This window comes from Tenebrio molitor, chromosome 1 (assembly GCF_963966145.1).
Source record: "Tenebrio molitor chromosome 1, icTenMoli1.1, whole genome shotgun sequence".
Classification (NCBI taxonomy): domain Eukaryota; kingdom Metazoa; phylum Arthropoda; class Insecta; order Coleoptera; family Tenebrionidae; genus Tenebrio; species Tenebrio molitor.
Genome location: NC_091046.1, coordinates 36,862,063 through 36,879,566, shown reverse-complemented (window position 1 = coordinate 36,879,566; position 17,504 = coordinate 36,862,063). Strand labels below are relative to the sequence as shown.

At 36.9% G+C, this 17,504-nt stretch overlaps 2 protein-coding genes across 2 annotated transcripts; one reads left to right on the top strand and one right to left on the bottom strand.

Annotated features, from left to right (window-relative positions):
• Window positions 1–65: 65 nt before the first annotated feature.
• Window positions 66–2,503, bottom strand: Mys45A (SDA1 domain containing protein Mys45A). Its single transcript, XM_069060495.1, has 3 exons — window positions 1,730–2,503; window positions 1,437–1,680; window positions 66–1,387 (listed from the first exon to the last, which is right to left on the bottom strand). Exons 1-3 carry the CDS (start codon window positions 2,363–2,365, stop codon window positions 129–131), a joined length of 2,139 nt encoding a protein of 712 aa, XP_068916596.1. The 5' UTR covers window positions 2,366–2,503; the 3' UTR covers window positions 66–128.
• Window positions 2,504–14,941: 12,438 nt separating this feature from the next.
• mtDNA-helicase (mitochondrial DNA helicase) lies at window positions 14,942–17,483 on the top strand. The gene is made up of 7 exons (XM_069040067.1): window positions 14,942–15,495; window positions 15,546–15,766; window positions 15,822–16,249; window positions 16,304–16,454; window positions 16,503–16,652; window positions 16,707–17,216; window positions 17,270–17,483. The coding sequence occupies exons 1-7, from the start codon at window positions 15,222–15,224 to the stop codon at window positions 17,402–17,404; spliced, it is 1,869 nt and encodes a 622-aa protein (XP_068896168.1). The 5' UTR covers window positions 14,942–15,221; the 3' UTR covers window positions 17,405–17,483.
• Window positions 17,484–17,504: the final 21 nt, after the last annotated feature.

Below are 17,504 nucleotides of genomic sequence, written 5' to 3'. Positions count from 1 at the left end.
AGTTTTTTGCCATTCAATTGGCAACACCTGTTATATTAAATTTGTCGGATTAGAGATAACAAAAATCAATTTTCCGGATAAATTTATTTCTTTGTCAATGAAAAGTAACAAACAGATTCATGCATTTTTTATTTCATCTTTTTTAATTTGAGCAAATGATTTCTAAGTGCGATTTGCTTGTCCTTGAAACTTCTTTTTCCTTTACTTTGCATTTTGTGTCGCAGCATTTGAAAATTTTTATTTTTCCTTTTTTCTCTGTTTGTTTTTGAACAATGGATGTTCATTCTTCCATCCTTGTACCCAAATTTCTCTCTGTCTACCTGACCTGCCCTTACAGTTTCAATTCTAGTTTGTTTATCATGTTTCCTCTTCTTATAAATATTTTCAATATCTCCTAATTTTACAAGTTCAGGTCGCTCAGTATGAGTTAGCGGCGCTTCTTCAATTTTTCTTTTTGCGCCCTTCTTAGGACCTTGAACTTGTTTTTTAATGTTGGCCGTATCAATTTTTTTGAAGTCTTCATCTGTTAAAATTCGATCAAGTGTAACTTTATGTGCTAATTCTTTTTTGGATGCTTTATCATTTTTTGTTCGTTTAGCTTTTAATATTTTTCTTTTCTCTTGATTATTTTCTGACTCATCATTTTCTTCTTCCTCTACATCACCACCTCCTTCTTCTTCATCTTCACTGTTAACTTCATCTGAACCATTATCTTCTTCACCTGAACCACCATCTTCATCAGAAGAATGCTTTATATCAATCCACTCCTCATCATCAGAACCTGAATCTGAATTAACTTCTACTTGTTCATTATCCTCTCTTAAGAGAACTTCTGCCCCAGGAACATAATTTTTAGCATCAATTTGCCCATAGTTTAGAGAAACCAGTTCTTGTGTGGCTTCAGTTGGACGTCCTCTATCTTTTTTGTGAAGAAATTCTGGTCTTGTGTTTCTAAATAGATGAATAAGAGATTTGGCTGCCATCATTACTGAACGATCTCTGTACGTTTTATACATAGCCAAATCTCTCAATAAATCTTCACTCATTGCCAAAGGACATCTTGAACAGATTTCACGCACTGCATTTAATCCTATAGCCATCACATCTGAAGAATTTCTTTCAGTAATAAAATTGTTTGCTAATGTCTTCAAGATTGGTTCAATAACATCTGGTGGAACTAGTTCATGACTGGCTTGAGCAGCAAACTGTAAAACTCTAGTAACTTCACGTTGATGTGGTTGAAGAAATCTTTGTATGTAAGGATAATAACTAAACAAGAATAATTGGTGCAGACCAATAAGTCGAGAAATAACATCCAGTGTTATTATTTTTATTTCAAACCTCCTGTTTGTTGACTCCAGCTGTTGGAAAAGCTTTTCTGCCATGCCTACAAATTTACCCATATTAATTAAAAATCAATTTTTATTTTATTTTACCTTGAGGGTCATGAATTAAATGGAGAGCAGAAAAGTTAAATGTGGGAGCTGCTGATTTCTTTTTATATGCTTTTGATGCTAATTTCTTTACTTTACTCAATTGTTTTTCTCTTTTCCTTGTCTTTTTGTTTACTTTATTGGCCATCATAACTTCCTTTGGATCAATTTCATCATCCGAATCTGAATCAGAATCTTTCTCTTCTGTATCTTTACCCAAGAAAAATTTCATGCAAGCTACCATAACCTACAATCACAAAGGGTCTAGTTTACCTAAAAAACAAAAGAATGCTTACTTTTGTAAATTTACTGAAACATCCTGTGGCAATAACATTAACAGTTTTAGCATCATTCCAAACATTCTTTTTATATAGTTCAATCATGATATCTACGGACATTTTTGCAGCTCGAGTATTTGTGTCTTTTAACATGGTAAACATAAAATTCTGAAGAGTTGTGTTCAATTTGGCATTCTTATGCTTAGAATTCATATTCTTAATATCGGTGATTATATGAGTTTCTAGAAAAGATCGCAAAGCCTTATCTTGACATTTTAGAAGTTTAAAGAATAATTCCAATAAATCTGTAGGCGCCAATAAATTTTTGTTCCGTAACAGAATAAGAGCACGGCAAAATGTCATTCGCATGGTACTGTTCAACACAGTAGAATTCTTTTCCAGCAGATCAATTAGTTGCTGAGGAAGTGTCAACAGTTCTTTGGGATAACAATGTGATACTTGTGCCATGAACATTACGAGATCGTCCAAAGTTTTATTCGTCTGATCGGGGCTCAACTGAAATACTTGAATTGTGTTTTGGAAGTGCTGGTACTGCTGCATGAATTCTTCATGGTAAGAGGCGGCATCACGCTTTATCAGATTTTGTAGCTGTGGCAAATTTTCTGGTAATTGATTGTTATGTCGACGCACCATTGTTTTAGTTTAGTTTTAATAATTAACACATGTACACAAAAAATAAACACGTGCAAGTTAGGTTATATTGTGGTAACCTAAAAAGATAACTTCGTACGATTCGCAGTTCGCACTCTTCGCAGTAATGCCAACAAAACGATTATTTAAAAAATAACATTTTTCTACAACCGTCAAAAAAACGTGACATTTAGGTAATGAGGGACATGGAATCCTGGGCAGTCTGTTATTGTCATTTCAAAAAGTATCAATGTAAATGCACCTTTACCGTCAAGTATGCATCGTTATCAAGTCGCAAAGTATGTTATTTTTGATAGTGACAATTTAATTCATACACTAAAAATCCAGCAGCGATTTTAATTTTACATTTATATCTAGTATCAGAAATGGTAGTTACCATTTAAAAAAATGAAGTTTTCGACATTTTTTTATTATCAATTTTAAAAAATTGCAGTAGGCGTATAAAACATAAAAAAAATTTCATTGATAGCGCAAAAAAGCGGCCAAATCTTTGGCAAGTCAGTATGTATGTATGTATGTGTATTTGATACCTATACAGGTTTTCAAAGTAATCCGATTTTTATACATTTCCACTAACTTAATATAATATATAATAACTAAAAACTAATCTAAGTAAATAACTAAAACAGTGATTCAAAATCAATAACAATAACCAATTAACAAATTAGCAATTATCCCTCCCCACATATTGTCCTTCTCCTCCACTCAACATTCTTCATCCATTCGATCCCTCTTCCATCCTCATTCAACATTTCTTCTCTACTTTCATCTCTCTCTCTCAATTCTACGCATTCATTCAACAAATGTTCTATCGTCTCCTTTTTTTCTCCACACATCCTGCACACTCTAATCCTATCCTCATTCCAATATTTATTCTCTCTCTCCTCATTTCCACACCTAAATCTTGCTATTATCACTCTCTCCTTTCTACTCTCTCTTCCTAGGTACTTTGGTAGTTCATCCGTTATTATTTTTTCATACTTCCCATTGTACCTAGATTCCCTAATTCTCGTTCTTCTTTCCTGCACTTGCGCATCTCTGTCTCTCTGCACCAATTCATCTGTCATTGCTCTGCCTCCCTCTCGCATTCTTTCTATCTCCGCTCCTGCATACCCATTTCTTTCGAAATATGCCTCCCTCTCTTTCCATACCCCTTTTCCTATTTCTTTCCTTTTTTCTTTCAGACACTCTTGCAAAATTCTACACTCTCCTCTCTCTATCAACCTCTCCTCAAATCTTATTGCTCTCTTTCCTGCTTCTATTCTTATTCCATCCCTTTTTGTTTCCTCCATCACTATATAGCCCGGTGTCTCTCTATCTACTCCTAGCACCCATTTCAAATGGCAAGTCAGTAGATAAAGTAAAAATAAATTATTTATTTCTAATGGTTCAGGAATTATAAATTTTTTAATGAAGCCCTCCAACCTCACTTTTTTGCAAAAAAGATGATGTAGGTCAAAAACGATGACAGATAAGTATTGACAAAAGGACATCATGAACTCAAAATTTAACGTAGAATCCAAATTTGAAACTAAAATGGGGCTTTTCTATTTAAAAAAATAAAGATGGCATCGATTTCCGGTATTTCCGGAAGTGCCGCCATTTTGAAAATATTTTATTTGAACTTAGAGTAGTCGATTATAGTCAACTACCAATTTTCATACTAATATGATTTTGGGAAATCAAAAAGTTTCTAATGAACGGGCTACGTGAATTAGCCTGTATACCTATTATTCATTAAATTATCTCATCGAACTACGCTCGAGGTTTTTTCGTCCAGGATAAAATTTCATTTTTTAAACTCTGATTTGGTTTCTTTTTGGTAAATTGACTTCACAAACCACCAGATAAAAAAAACTCGTCCTTTGTTTTTTTATCGGGTGGTTTGTGTCGTCAATTTACCAAGCAGCCAAATTATCGTAAAAAAATTCACATATACAATAAAATAAAATATATTATCAATTAATAACATAATTACATAAACATTTTTGTTTTATAATACAAAAATTTCCGATAATATTGCGGAATCTGGAAAAGTGCCCCGAATGCTTGCAGCGTTTCCACGTTGAATGGCAAGGGAAATCCTCTCGAAAAGGAATTTCTTTGATTTTGAATCGCCTGATTCCGCGATAAGTCGGTTTCCGATGACATTAATGAAATCGATGGCTTCTTTGCACCAAGGGCCTAAGGTTTCAAATGCTAAACCTTTAAACACGTAGTTTGACGAAATGATTGAACTATATTTGCTATGTTTGCGTTTGCAAGCCATTTCAGCGGCAAAACCTGAGACTTCAGATGATTTCAATACGTAACTGTCTGCAAGTGTATCTACAACAGTAACGTCCCAAACCAAAGGTTGACCTTTAATCCACGGTACTAAAGTCATCCCATCTGGGCGTTTTCCGTCATCCCGAGACAGTCCGTTTGGTTCTAAAGTTGAATTCACATGAATTGAAGTTAAAGACCGGTTGATAATGGAATTAATTTCAGTGTGTCTTGAAAATCTACCACTGCTTTTGAAACAACTTAGACCGTGGGTGCCAATTTCGTCAACTTTCGCATTGCATTTGCAAATATGAGGTGTACAAAGATTACAACCCAATCTTAAACCAATACAAACTTGGAAGGAAGTGTTATCTAAAAGAGTACCAATATTAGGAGAAGGTATTGCATGTAACCAAGATCCTGATTCTCTGCATTGCAAAGCTTTAAAACGAGCCAAGTCTCTAGGTGAATTAAAGATTAAGTCATTGGCAATTATTCCTTTGATATTAATATTATCCCAATTCTTCTGAAATTGTGGAATTGTTGGTATTTCGTTCTCATTTGCTACACCCCAGACTGCTAAAGCTTCATCATAATGGTGAATATTAAGCTCATTATCCTTTGAGTTTAGTAATAAAGAAACAAGCTTTTTAACCCCATTAATTGAAGATAGGAAAGCAGGGAGGCAAATATCGGAAATGCGACGAATTCCCAGACCACCAAATCTAATCGGTAAAGTGGACTGACGCCATTGTAAATCAGTTAAACGTAAATTAAGTATTCTCTCTAAACATGACTTTAAAGAAGAATCAATTGAATTAACATAATTAGAAAATTTCCAAAATGGAGTTGTTCTTAATAAAAAATTAAATTTTGGTATGAAAAGACAGTTTTTGATTAAAGTATAAGCCACGTGTCTGTTAAGGAGTTCAGCTTTGTTTAAAAGATTTTCAACTGTAATTATAGTTTTTTCGACGGTGTTTTTGAAACCTTGGTCAAAGATTGGAGAGCCTAAAAGAGATAAACTTTCCCGGTCACAGATTTTAATTCCTGGTGCTAAATTTTGAAATTCCTTTATGACTTTTAAATCTGTGTCTCCAGAACAGCAAAAGATCTCGCATTTGTTAAAGTTTAATTCAAGGCCAATTTCCTGAGATAAATTTATAACTTTCTTAAAGTCGGATAAAACTACTTCTGGGTAATCAGCTAAGGTTCCATCATCTAAATACCATATATGTTATCACTGAGGTGATTAAGAAAACACTTTTTGATCTTATTGCCGCTTTGGCTTTATTAGTTTTTTAAACACAGAGGTTGGACCTTGTCTCTCTATGATTCAAAATGGACTTTGTCGGACTGCCGGGACTGTCCCCTCTCGTCCCATTCGCGCCTTCATCACTCCTCTTCCTCCTTTCCAGTCTCTTCTGCGCCTGCGCCCTTGAGGTGCCCCATTCGCGGGAAATACGAAATACGGCGGACTTGCTAACACGGCCATTCTGCATTCAGGGCGTCCTCGCACTGGTAAGACAGTGATGAACTACTGGAATCATACCAAACAGCAGTACTGCGAAATAACGAAACATACGGAGGCTCTTAAGAGTCTTCGTAACTTTTCTCTCGCACTCTGACAGAGCGCCGTGGATTTCGCAATGTCAGTGGTGTAGGATCGCTACTGACTGCCAATCGCTTAACTCTGGATAGTATGGGATTGCCATGCTCTCAACTCAGTTTTAATGTACCCCCTTATTGTGGGATCGCCACAATTCTTACGATAAAGTCATGCGGGATTGCCACATACTCACATCCCTCGATCTGTGGGAACGCCACAGACGCTATAATTAAGTCATGTGGGATTGCCACATACTCGTATCCCTTGGTCTGTGGGAGCGCCACAAGAATACAGTAATCAAATGTACCTTCAACTTAATTTCGTGGAGTGGCGGTGTGTATCATGGTGGGAGCGCCACCAGTTGTTCTTTGTAAGGAGCTCAACATTGTGGGGTTGCCACACTTTGGTTCTCTAACATTGTGAAAGTTCAACTTGTGGGGTTGCCACAATTTTGTACTTTGGTTTTATGGGGACTCAGCATCGTGGGGTTGCCACAATCTGATCTTTTGATTTTATGACTTGTGAGAGCGTCACACGGGCAACTGATTGAAAGTCTTATTACTGTTGTTGCATGATAGGATCGCCAACAATGTCATTCTGTTACTAACAAAATGAGTCATTCATTCTGATTTTGTTGTGTCTAATGTCAGAAAAGATAGTCGTGTTACCATGTGTAGGGGCGCTACATACTTGAAACTCAGTCTGACACGGGACAAGAGCGCTGATGTCAGCTGTTGAAACGGTGCGTCGAAACGTGAACGCAGCAATTGAAAACTATTTTAAGAACAAAGCCAAATATGGGTCAAGACCAATTCTTCAAACCCAAACAGGTGGTTTAGAAAAATCTGTTTTGTAGGAGTTTGTAATGTGGCTACAACAATTGAAAAAGCAAATACTCACGAGTGTCGTGGGTTTTAATTGTGTATTGTTTACATGGTACTTGTGTTGTTGTTCGTGGGCTGCCACTGTAGTGCGTTTCCCTTTCTTCCAGAGAAGATACCGCTCGTTCATCAGGACTTTACGGACAGTGTAGGGTCCGCTATATTTGGGTTTAAGTTTGTCTCCTCCTGCTACCTGAGAGTCTTCAACGGCAACTAAATCGCCAACTTGAAATGGCTTTGCTGCGAATCGGGAACTATCAAATTTCACAGCCCGCGCTCTTCCGATCCGGGTGATTTGTTCACGTGCTTGAGTCAAGGTCGCGTCTGGATCGCCGACCACATTTTCTGTCGAAACTGCATCTCCCAGGAACTGCTGAGTCGCTGGTAGTCTCGGATTCGTACCGAACTGTAAGGTCATGGGCGAAAAGCCCGTTGACGAATGCACAGTGGTGTTGATATTATTTTCAATATCGGGTAAGGTGTCTACCCATGTTTTCTTTTTTTTCCGCCGTGAGGGTGGCGCGAAGTAAATTGAAGACGGTTCTCATGACACGTTCAACTTTTCCATTTCCTCGAGGTACACCAGTCGCAATGTGATGTAGTTGCACATTTTGTTCACTCATAAAATTTTGAAACATAATCGAGGTGAATGCAGCCGCTCTGTCTGCAATGATGCGCCGGGGTTTTCCTAATTTTTGAAAGGCTGAATGCAGTGCCACAAGGTGTCTCAGTCAGTTTTTTAATAATTAATTGTCTCGCACTTTCGCAGTCCTCGGACCACTCAAACGCGTTGTTTTTCTTGAGTAAAGCAGAAATTGGTGCGGTGAGCATCGAGAAGTTTTTGATAAAACGGCGGAAGTAACTGGCTAGTCCCAGCATCTGGTGTACCCCTTTTACACTTGTGGGAGCAGCAGTTTGGGTGAGTGCAGCGACCTTCCGAGCACTAGGACGCACTGTTCCAGCACTAATAACTACACCAAGATATTCAGTCTCTGTGGTGAAGAAAGTGCACTTTTGGTAGTTTAGACGGAAGCCCGCTGAAGACAAAGCCGTTAACACCTTTTCTAAATTTTGAAATCCTTCTTCTATTGTTTTGGATGGTATGATGACGTCATCAATGTAAACGAGGGCTTGTTTCCCTTTCAGTTCTCCGAGTGCTTTATCGATAGCTCGCTGGTACACGGAGGGTGAGTTGACATATCCAAAAGGCATCCGGTTATACTCGTACAAACCGTCTGGGGTTATGAAGGCGGTGATGTGTTTAGACTCTTCTTCGATTTCCATTTGGTGGAAACCAGACTTCATATCCAAAGTTGTGAAATATTTGGCCTCACTCAATTGATCAATTTGGTCGTGTATCAAAGGTAATGGGTAGCGTTCTTTGATAGCTTTTTTATTTATGTCACGGTAATCGACACACATCCGCGATTCGCCGTTCTTCTTTTTGACGAGAACTATCGGACTAGCATATTCTGAATGGCTTTCGCGCACGATACCAGCTTGCAGTAACTCACGGACAATTTGTTGCACTTTGAGTCTTTCCGCGTAAGCAAGACGTCGCGGTCGGTACGCCACTGGAACACTGTCTTTAAGTCTTATTTGTAGTTTTCCTGTCAGAACGTGGTCAGGTGTTTTCTCACTCGAGTCTCTCAATAATTGAATCAGTCTGGCTACACTTTGTTCGTCCAGTCCTGACACGTTTATGTTATCTAGGTCATCTTTTTTGATAGTCAGCACCTTGTTTGGGTTGAGCAGGTCATGGTGGAGTTCCAGGCCGTCGTCGGTTTTTACGAGTTTTAAATGCGGTAACCCAATAATGTCCCAACCGATAATAGCGTCTAAAGTTGCTGGCATGACATCATCGGCCACGACCGTGAACAGCACTTCAATAGTTGCACTGGGCCTCCAGTTACAATAGTAATGATGGGCGCGACCTTTTAAGGCTTCTCCAGCTTTAACGATCATGAGGATGTCGCCCACATGCAGCTCGTTCTTCAATTTTGTGGCATCATCCAGCCACTCTTCTATTGCATAGCTGCTGGTATCAGGATTGAATTCTGCCAATTTAAACATTTGGGAGTTCGGGACATCTGCGACGCATGTAGCCATGTTGGGCGTTGGCTTCGTCGCCATGTTGGATTGGCGCGCTAATTGTGCCAACTGCTCTTGTTGCGACGCAATCAGGGTTATCAGGCTTTCTTGCCAACCGACCTTTGGTCGCTTTGGTGGATTCGTCTCACCCTCGGACTCGCTGCCTTTCAATGCAGGACTGGGGTTGTCCTCTTCTATTTGGTCTGTGGGTTGGTCCGCCATGTTTAGCAGGATTCGTCGCGTTCTATCAAGCAAGGCTGTTGTGGTTGTCATTGTTATTGTTGTTGGGGTTGAATCCCACTTCTGATGTTATCACTGAGGTGATTAAGAAAACACTTTTTGATCTTATTGCCGCTTTGGCTTTATTAGTTTTTTAAACACAGAGGTTGGACCTTGTCTCTCTATGATTCAAAATGGACTTTGTCGGACTGCCGGGACTGTCTCCTCTCGTCCCATTCGCGCCTTCATCACTCCTCTTCCTCCTTTCCAGTCTCTTCTGCGCCTGCGCCCTTGAGGTGCCCCATTCGCGGGAAATACGAAATACGGCGGACTTGCTAACATATATTCATTTGAGAATCCAAAGATAAAATAATTGGTTGAATGGCAAGACTAAAAATCATGGGACCGCAGGGATCTCCTTGCTGGGCTCCAACAGAAGAAGAAATTAAATGATTACCGAAAAATAAAGTTGAAGGATTTCTATAGCATTGATAAAGATAAGGGTACAGAAGTGGGGTATGACATTGGACTTCTTTCAGAATACAATCCCGTTCGACTGAGTTAAAAGCATTTTTGAAATCTAATTTAAGAAGAACTTTGCCACGGTTTTGATCGTTATTAACAAAGGTTCGTGTGGTATGAATTGCTGCTTCGCATCCTAGTTTAGTTGCAACTCCAAGTTGGTGTGGAGATAAATACGAATTTACAATATTTCGACTTTGAAAACAGGCTAGCTTTGAGGTCAATCTTCGCAAACAGTTTCCGATAGCGATCGGTCTAATTCCTCCATCTTTTTTGTTAAGGGCACATAAAGACGCACCATACAATAAATGGCAGATTTCTGAAGGAAGTTGCCCAGATAATAAAAAATTGCACAGTTTGGTTAAAGCTCTTAGTGCCTTCTGACCTGCTTCACCCGCTGACAAAGATATGATATCTTTCAAGTATTGTGGTCTCATGCCATCTAAACCTGGTGAAGAACCGGCAGGAAATGAATTGATAGCTTCTCGAACGTTTTGCTCATTGACTATTAAACTAATGTCTCCTGGTTTGGAAGGGTCTGGAAAAAAAAGTTCGCGAGATGGTAAAGGATGTTTTTTTTTAAGTTCTTCAGCAACATCTTCGTTGAATGAAGCTAATGAGTCATCCGAGGACAATAATTTAACAGCTCCTCTGATATCAAAATCGGCTACTTTTGCTTCTACTTTCTTAGCTAATGATAAATTTGTACGTTTCTTAGAACCAGTTCGTATTTGAGGTACTTTAAAATTAGAAAGATTTTCTTTTATATGCTTATTCAACGACTTATCAGATTTCTCTGCTACATTGAAAGCTCTATACGAAAAAAGCAAAAGATTCTCAAAGGATGACAATGATTTGGTCGAAACACAATTATTAATAATGGAACTTAATTTATCTGCAGCTAAATGTCTACAAGCTTTTGGAATTCTTCTAATAGTTGGTAACTGAAGTTTCAAATTAATTAGCAATTTTGTTATTGAATCGGTTGAAGAAGAAGTAGAAGAAGTTGATAGATTATTACCGACATGATACTTATCTACGTGAATTTTCAATCTGTTGTTATCCTTAAATGATTTTCCAGGACATACAGTACAACGTAATCGTTGAGATCCATCAGGTTGACTATCTTCTGATCCGGATTGTTTCTCATAATCCATGGAAGTAGGTGGAGTTTGATGGATTGTTTCATTTTTCCTTCTTGTTTTCTCAATTTTTGAGGAAAATGATTCACACAAAAAAGATTGTCCCATTAGTCCATGGATTCTTGTTCTATGAATTTTAAGACCCTTTTCATTTTTAAAGTTCCTGTTGCACCCTTCACATTGAAAAACTAATTTATCTTCATAAATTTTATTTTGACATTTCTTGACATTTCCGAATTTTTGGTCAAGATTTATATTAACGTTCGAAGGACCTGCGTCGGTTAAATCTTTATCACTAATTTTCCAGTGGGTAGTTCGTAAACGAAATCTTGAGTCTTGAGGATATTTAAATTCAAAAAAACTATCATTTTCGTCAAGAGAAATATTAGATGATGTTGACATAGGCATGGCATACTTTTTTTTTATTTCCATATACTATTTTTTCTTCAAACCTTCATAACAAATTATTTAAGACATGTTAAGAAACCAGGTAGGAAGTTCAAATGATTTAGCTACATTTAGTTTACTTTACTGCCGCTCATCAGCGGAGATAATAACTTCACGGACGCCCTCAGCGGAGATATACCTAATAGTATATTATGTTATGAGGAGCAAAAATGAAGTTTTATGTGTTGCGGCTGGTAGATTGGCTGCCGAACGCAGTGAGGCAGACAAACCAGCCAAAGCCAAAGTTCTTCTTATTTATTAAATGAAATAAACGTGTATCATGCGCTATTTTTTATTATACCTGCACTACAATCTGAAAATTATAACAAAAAAAGTAAATTGAAATACCTTTTGCGAAGTAATCTGTGTCATTAATCGTTGATATAGAAACGGTCAATTGTTGTTTTTCGTTGCTATCATAAATTGTGTATAAATGCCTATTTATCATGGTTCAAAATGTAGGTGAATTTGTTGTTACCTAAGCAACCCTTAAAGCTTTAGTGTTTTAAAGGCCCTTTTTCGCACGCATTTTAGTGTCAAAAACAGGGATTATGATTCAGGTATAATAAAAAACTATTTATAAAGATATTAAATTTGACCCCCATCCCATTTAAAAAAATCAAATTAACCTTGTAACTTCAAAATAAACGATGTTAGAAAACTGAAAAAAAAATTCAGATGATAGAATTTAAACATTTCTAACTATGTGCCAAATTTCAACGAGTTCTGCTAAACCATTCTGAAAATATTTATCTGTGTTCATACTTTTTATCGACCTGTATGTATAGTCTTTCTAACTAACTCAGGTTGAGCCAGCAATAAAAATAAACTGCGCATTACCGCAAGTGCCACCTCCTCTTAGCTTTACAATGAAGATGAATTTATGGTTTAAATGACAGATGTTTTTCTTGCTCTTTCTCGATGGTTTCCAGGTACACCGGGCCCAACAGGCCAGGCTTTTTTTCGATATAAATCCATCTTTATTTAAAAGTTAAGAGGATGGTGGCACTTGCGGTAATGAGGGTACGCAGTTTATTTTTATTGCTGGCTCAACGTGAGTTAGAAAGACTATATCTACATTCTATAGCCGAAAACATTGTACTAAAAAAAAGATCCAAAACATTCATTCCCTTTTCAAAGTTGTACCGAATCCGACGACGATGACCATTGTCGGTCATAAATCTACCCTAATTTATTTTATGATATCCAACCCATCTGGGACTTTTCTCTTGCTGACGCGTTGTTGTCGATTTCCGTAGCAACTTATTTATATAATTTATAATTTGTTTTAAAAGCACGATCGGCCGGGCGCCCCTAGGCAATTGCCTATGATACCTAGTGGTAAAACCAGCACTGACTGTCCCCTAAAAGAATCCCCTTTTTCTGATTCTTCTGTAAAAGAAGTTTTCTTTCTAAAGTCGACTCAAGTTGCAAAAAACCACTTTGCCTTTGCAACAGCACTTTTATGGCATTAGTCATTTGAAATTACTTTAAAACTGTACTTATATGCAAAATATTCAATCCAAACTATCATTTTCTGGTCTTTTTGTGCCTTTATTTTGTTCAAAAATATCGAAAAAATGCTGTTGCAAATGACAAATGGTTTTTTGCAACTTGAGTCAACTATACAGTCGACTCAAGTTGTAAAAAACCACTTGTCATTTGCAACAGCATTTTTTCAATATTTTTGAACCAAATAAAGGCACAAAGGGACCTGAAAATCATAGTTTGGATTGAATATTTTCCATATAAGTACCGTTTCAAAGTAATTTCAAACGACTAATGCCATAAAACTGCTGTTGCAAATCCAAATTGGTTTTTTGCAACTTGAGTCAACTTTATGTATCAATAGCTGCTTTCCAGGTATCTACGCGAGTAGTTCCGAACTACTCCAGGAGTACAAGTGTTCCATGTAATTTGTGGAACTACTCCAGAACTACTCCGTTATACCCTTCCCCTGCCCCCTGAAGTACCTACCTAAATTTTGGTACTCGGAGTTTTTTTGTGGTGGGGATGTTAAGAAATGTCAAATATACGGCGGGAATCGGACTCAGATGACACTAATGACAGTGTACAGTAGCTGCTTTCCATTCGGTCAAAAGAAGTAAAAGAACCGTTCGGAGCTGCTCCTGAGCTTGAAACCCCACGTTCCATTTGCTAGAAACGGTGGGCATCACGCTCATTGGTTTTACCGTTCCCTTTCCCCTCAAGGACCACCTTTCGTGCAGGGGCGTGTGGCCCAAACGTACATTTTAACCATGGGCATTTCAACTCAAAGTTCGCACATTTTAACGGTTCCCTTCATAACTGCTCTCGAGCAGCTCCGAGAAGTACGAGGCTTCAAGCACCAGGGGCGTAAGGATATTGAATGGAAAGCAGCTAGTGCAGGAGTAAATTCAGCGTTCCAAGCGGCACAAACCAATGAACAGTTCGGCGTAGAACTGGTCGGAGTAAATTACTCCCACTTGGAAAGCAGCTAATGTATCATGGCTTGCACCTACAACCTACAACTTTATTGTGGAGTTGATGTAACAATGGTTACTAATGAAGTGAACAAATTCGGATACATTTTCCCTATTCATAGGCGTTGAAAATACAAGGATATAGGGTAATTTCGATCCTTTTGATTTCACCTCCAAAAGTCATTTACGCAGAATTAATTTGTGTCAAGGATTCTCCACATTTTTTTTCCAAACTTATTTCAGAATCATTCTGTATATATTGGGTATGCAGCACAAAGCCAGTAGATACATATAAAGTACCGACACGGGTGACAGGGGTGACAGCTTCGGATGACAGCACCACTAACGATTAGAATTCCGCTCGAGGCGCTACAATCGCGAATTTATCACATTGACGCTCGAAATTTAAAAAGTTCATTTGAAAATTATTCAGCAATAATGCCGTCTTGTTGTGCCTTTAATTGCAAAAGCTTTTCTGGAGTAAGCATTTACCGGATAAAAGCCGATATAAGGCTTGGATTCTAAATATTGGACGAAGAAAATTATCTGAAAACGTTCGACTTTGCGAAGTTAGTATTTTCATACAAGAGCATTCATATCTTTAAATTTCGTACATACATAGTTTAATAAATTTCGTCTATTTTTAGAAACATTTTACCTCTGATCAGTTTGAAGGGAGATCTGACAAAAAGGTGCTGAGATGGAATGCGATTCCAACATATGTATTTTTTTAATATGTGAATCTGTCTTTTTCAATCATCGTTCCGTTTTGCAACAAAAAGACATTAAAATACTCCGCGAAAATCAAAGGCAAAATTTAAAAATAGCTTAAGTAGCGACATCTGTTGTCGGACCCATCGCTACTGGTGCTGTCAGTGGGCCGTATGATTTCCCATTCGTTAGGCCTTTCATTAGCTAAATAATTAATTAGACAAAGTGAGAGTATATGCCAAGCACTATGTTAGACAGAGACAAAACAATTTAACGACGTTCTTTAACTTTAATGAAAGGGAAATCATACGGACCAGTGTCACTAAATGTCACCCGTGTCGGTACTTTATATTATCTACTGGCTTTGATGCAGCACAGAACACAGCGCCAGAGAGCAGAGAATAGTGAGAGTACAGTCTTACTACTCTTACTTACTATGGTTTAATTGTAGTCGTTTAGGTTAGGTGTTTTATTTAAGAATTTGAAAAGATGTCATTGCTGAAAACGTTTAAATTAAATTCAATAATACTCTCCACACCGAAGATACTTACACCAAATTTATTTACAAGGAATTATAATGATATACCATTTGAAGATGTTCCAGAAGTGTCGCCAGCTTTAATTAAAAAAACTTTAAACAATCAAAAAGTTAGTTTTGAGGAAGGTTTTACCAGTTTTATAATTGCCTGTCCTTTATGCAGTGGAAATGCAATCAAAAACACCAAAGGAAATTTGCAAAATGTTTATATAAACAAAACTACAGGTTGGCTTAGATAGGTATTTTTTTTTAAATCATTATATAAATATTTTAAGGGATGTTTATGTGTGCATCTTGTAAATATACTGGAGAATGGAATTTTCTGGACTATTATTTAAATGCTAAGAAAAGAAAAAATAAAAAAATGGAAGATTTTGAGAAGGTTCACAATAACCAAGAGAAATTAACAGAATCTCTAAAACAAATCAGGGACAACACTGAAGTATTAATAAATAGTGATAAGTTTGAAACTGTATTAAATAAGTTTAAGTTTCCAGTAAGTTATTACAATATTTGCAGCCTGTAAATTTGTTTAATTTTTTATTTTGCAGAAAATCTCAATTCATTCTCTTAAGAATATAGATATAAGAGTTGATAAGTCGTTACAGAATCTCTTTTTACCACTTGAAAATGTTGAATCTGAAATAGTAGGTTACAGAAAAATAGATTCCCAAACTGGTAATGATGTAGTTATTCCTCATACATTGTATGGTGGTTTGTTAATTGGAAAGGCTTTAAAAAATAGAGACACAGCAATTTTAGTACCAAACATATCAGACTTTTTAATTCTTTTAAATAGTAAAATTACACAAAATGTTGTTTGTTTGCCAAATGGTGTAAATAATTTATCTCAATATGTATTACCTACTTTGGAAAGGTTTAAAAAGTTAGTTCTTTGGTTTGGCAATGATATAAAGTCATGGGATTCGGCAAGACATTTTGCAAAAAAATTAGGGGAAAAACGCTGCAATTTTATTAGGTGATCTTTAATACTTATTCAGTATTATGGATTTATTATCTGTGGTTACTTTAGGCCCAATGAGAAGCAGCTATTGCCACATCTTGTTGAAAATGAAGATTTTAAGTCTATTATCAATTCTGCTCAACCAGTATGGCATAAGTCCATAACAAGTTTTGCTAGTTTAAGGCAAGATGTGTTTTCAGATTTACAAAACATTGACAAGGTATGTCGTCACAGTCTTGTAATGTCTAACTTAGCATTTTAACTGTAGGTTCAAGGTGTGAAGTGGAAGCGATTTCCTACTTTGAATAAAATTTTAAAAGGTCACCGTAGAGGAGAATTGACTGTGATAACTGGACCAACAGGATGCGGTAAAACGACGTTTATAAGTGAATATTCCTTAGATTTGGCAACTCAAGGTGTATGTGTGAATTTTGTAAATTTATTATTTGAACCAACATTGTTTTTCCACTAGGTTAATACTTTGTGGGGCAGTTTTGAAATAAGAAATGTCCGATTAGCAAGAACGATGTTGCAACAATATGCTGGTCTACCTCTTGATGAAAATTTAAGTTTGTTTGACATGTGGGCTGATAAATTTGAAAAATTACCAATATATTTTATGACGTTTCATGGACAGCAAACCATTAAGATAGTAATGGATGCAGTAGAACATGCTACTTATGTTCATGATATATCTCATGTAATTATCGATAACGTTCAATTTATGATGGGAATAACCGAAGACAATAGGCATATTGATCGATTTTGGATGCAAGATGTTATAATTGCAGCTTTTAGAAATTTTGCTACAAGAAAGAATTGTCACGTGACTTTGGTAATTCATCCAAGAAAAGAGCGAGAAGATGAAGATTTAACGACGAGTTCCATATTTGGAGGAGCTAAAGCTTCACAGGAGGCAGATAATGTACTCATTATTCAAGATAAGAGGCTCGTATCTGTGAGGGGGAAGAAATATCTTCAAGTATATTGATAAGATACATTTTATACGCCGAGATTTTACTTTGAAATTTGTAGGTCTGCAAAAATCGTTACAGCGGCGATTTAGGGGTGATGCCTTTAGATTTTGACAAGGCGAGTTTAAGTTACGCTGTGAAAAAGAGGAAGGAGGACAAGAAAGATAAAGATTTAACAGATGTACCTTTAAGTTAAGTCCAAAAATTTGCTTACGACCTCACGATTAAAACGATATTTTTGTTATGGTAATTGGAATAAAAGGAATTTTGTAGTATGTACTTGATTTACTTTGAAT

What these genes read in the sequence shown, in the direction of transcription:
- Mys45A (XM_069060495.1), bottom strand. Translation starts at nt 2,365, where the DNA reads ATGGTGCGTCGACATAACAATCAATTACCAGAAAATTTGCCACAGCTA. An exon ending in GTTTCAGTAAATTTACAAAA is followed by an intron (nt 1,681 to 1,729) that starts GTAAGCATTCTT and finishes TTGTGATTGTAG; the next exon opens with GTTATGGTAGCTTGCATGAA. An exon ending in TTTAATTCATGACCCTCAAG is followed by an intron (nt 1,388 to 1,436) that starts GTAAAATAAAAT and finishes GTAAATTTGTAG; the next exon opens with GCATGGCAGAAAAGCTTTTC.
- mtDNA-helicase (XM_069040067.1), top strand. Translation starts at nt 15,222, where the DNA reads ATGTCATTGCTGAAAACGTTTAAATTAAATTCAATAATACTCTCCACA. An exon ending in TTATATAAACAAAACTACAG is followed by an intron (nt 15,496 to 15,545) that starts GTTGGCTTAGAT and finishes AAATATTTTAAG; the next exon opens with GGATGTTTATGTGTGCATCT. An exon ending in TAAATAAGTTTAAGTTTCCA is followed by an intron (nt 15,767 to 15,821) that starts GTAAGTTATTAC and finishes TTTATTTTGCAG; the next exon opens with AAAATCTCAATTCATTCTCT.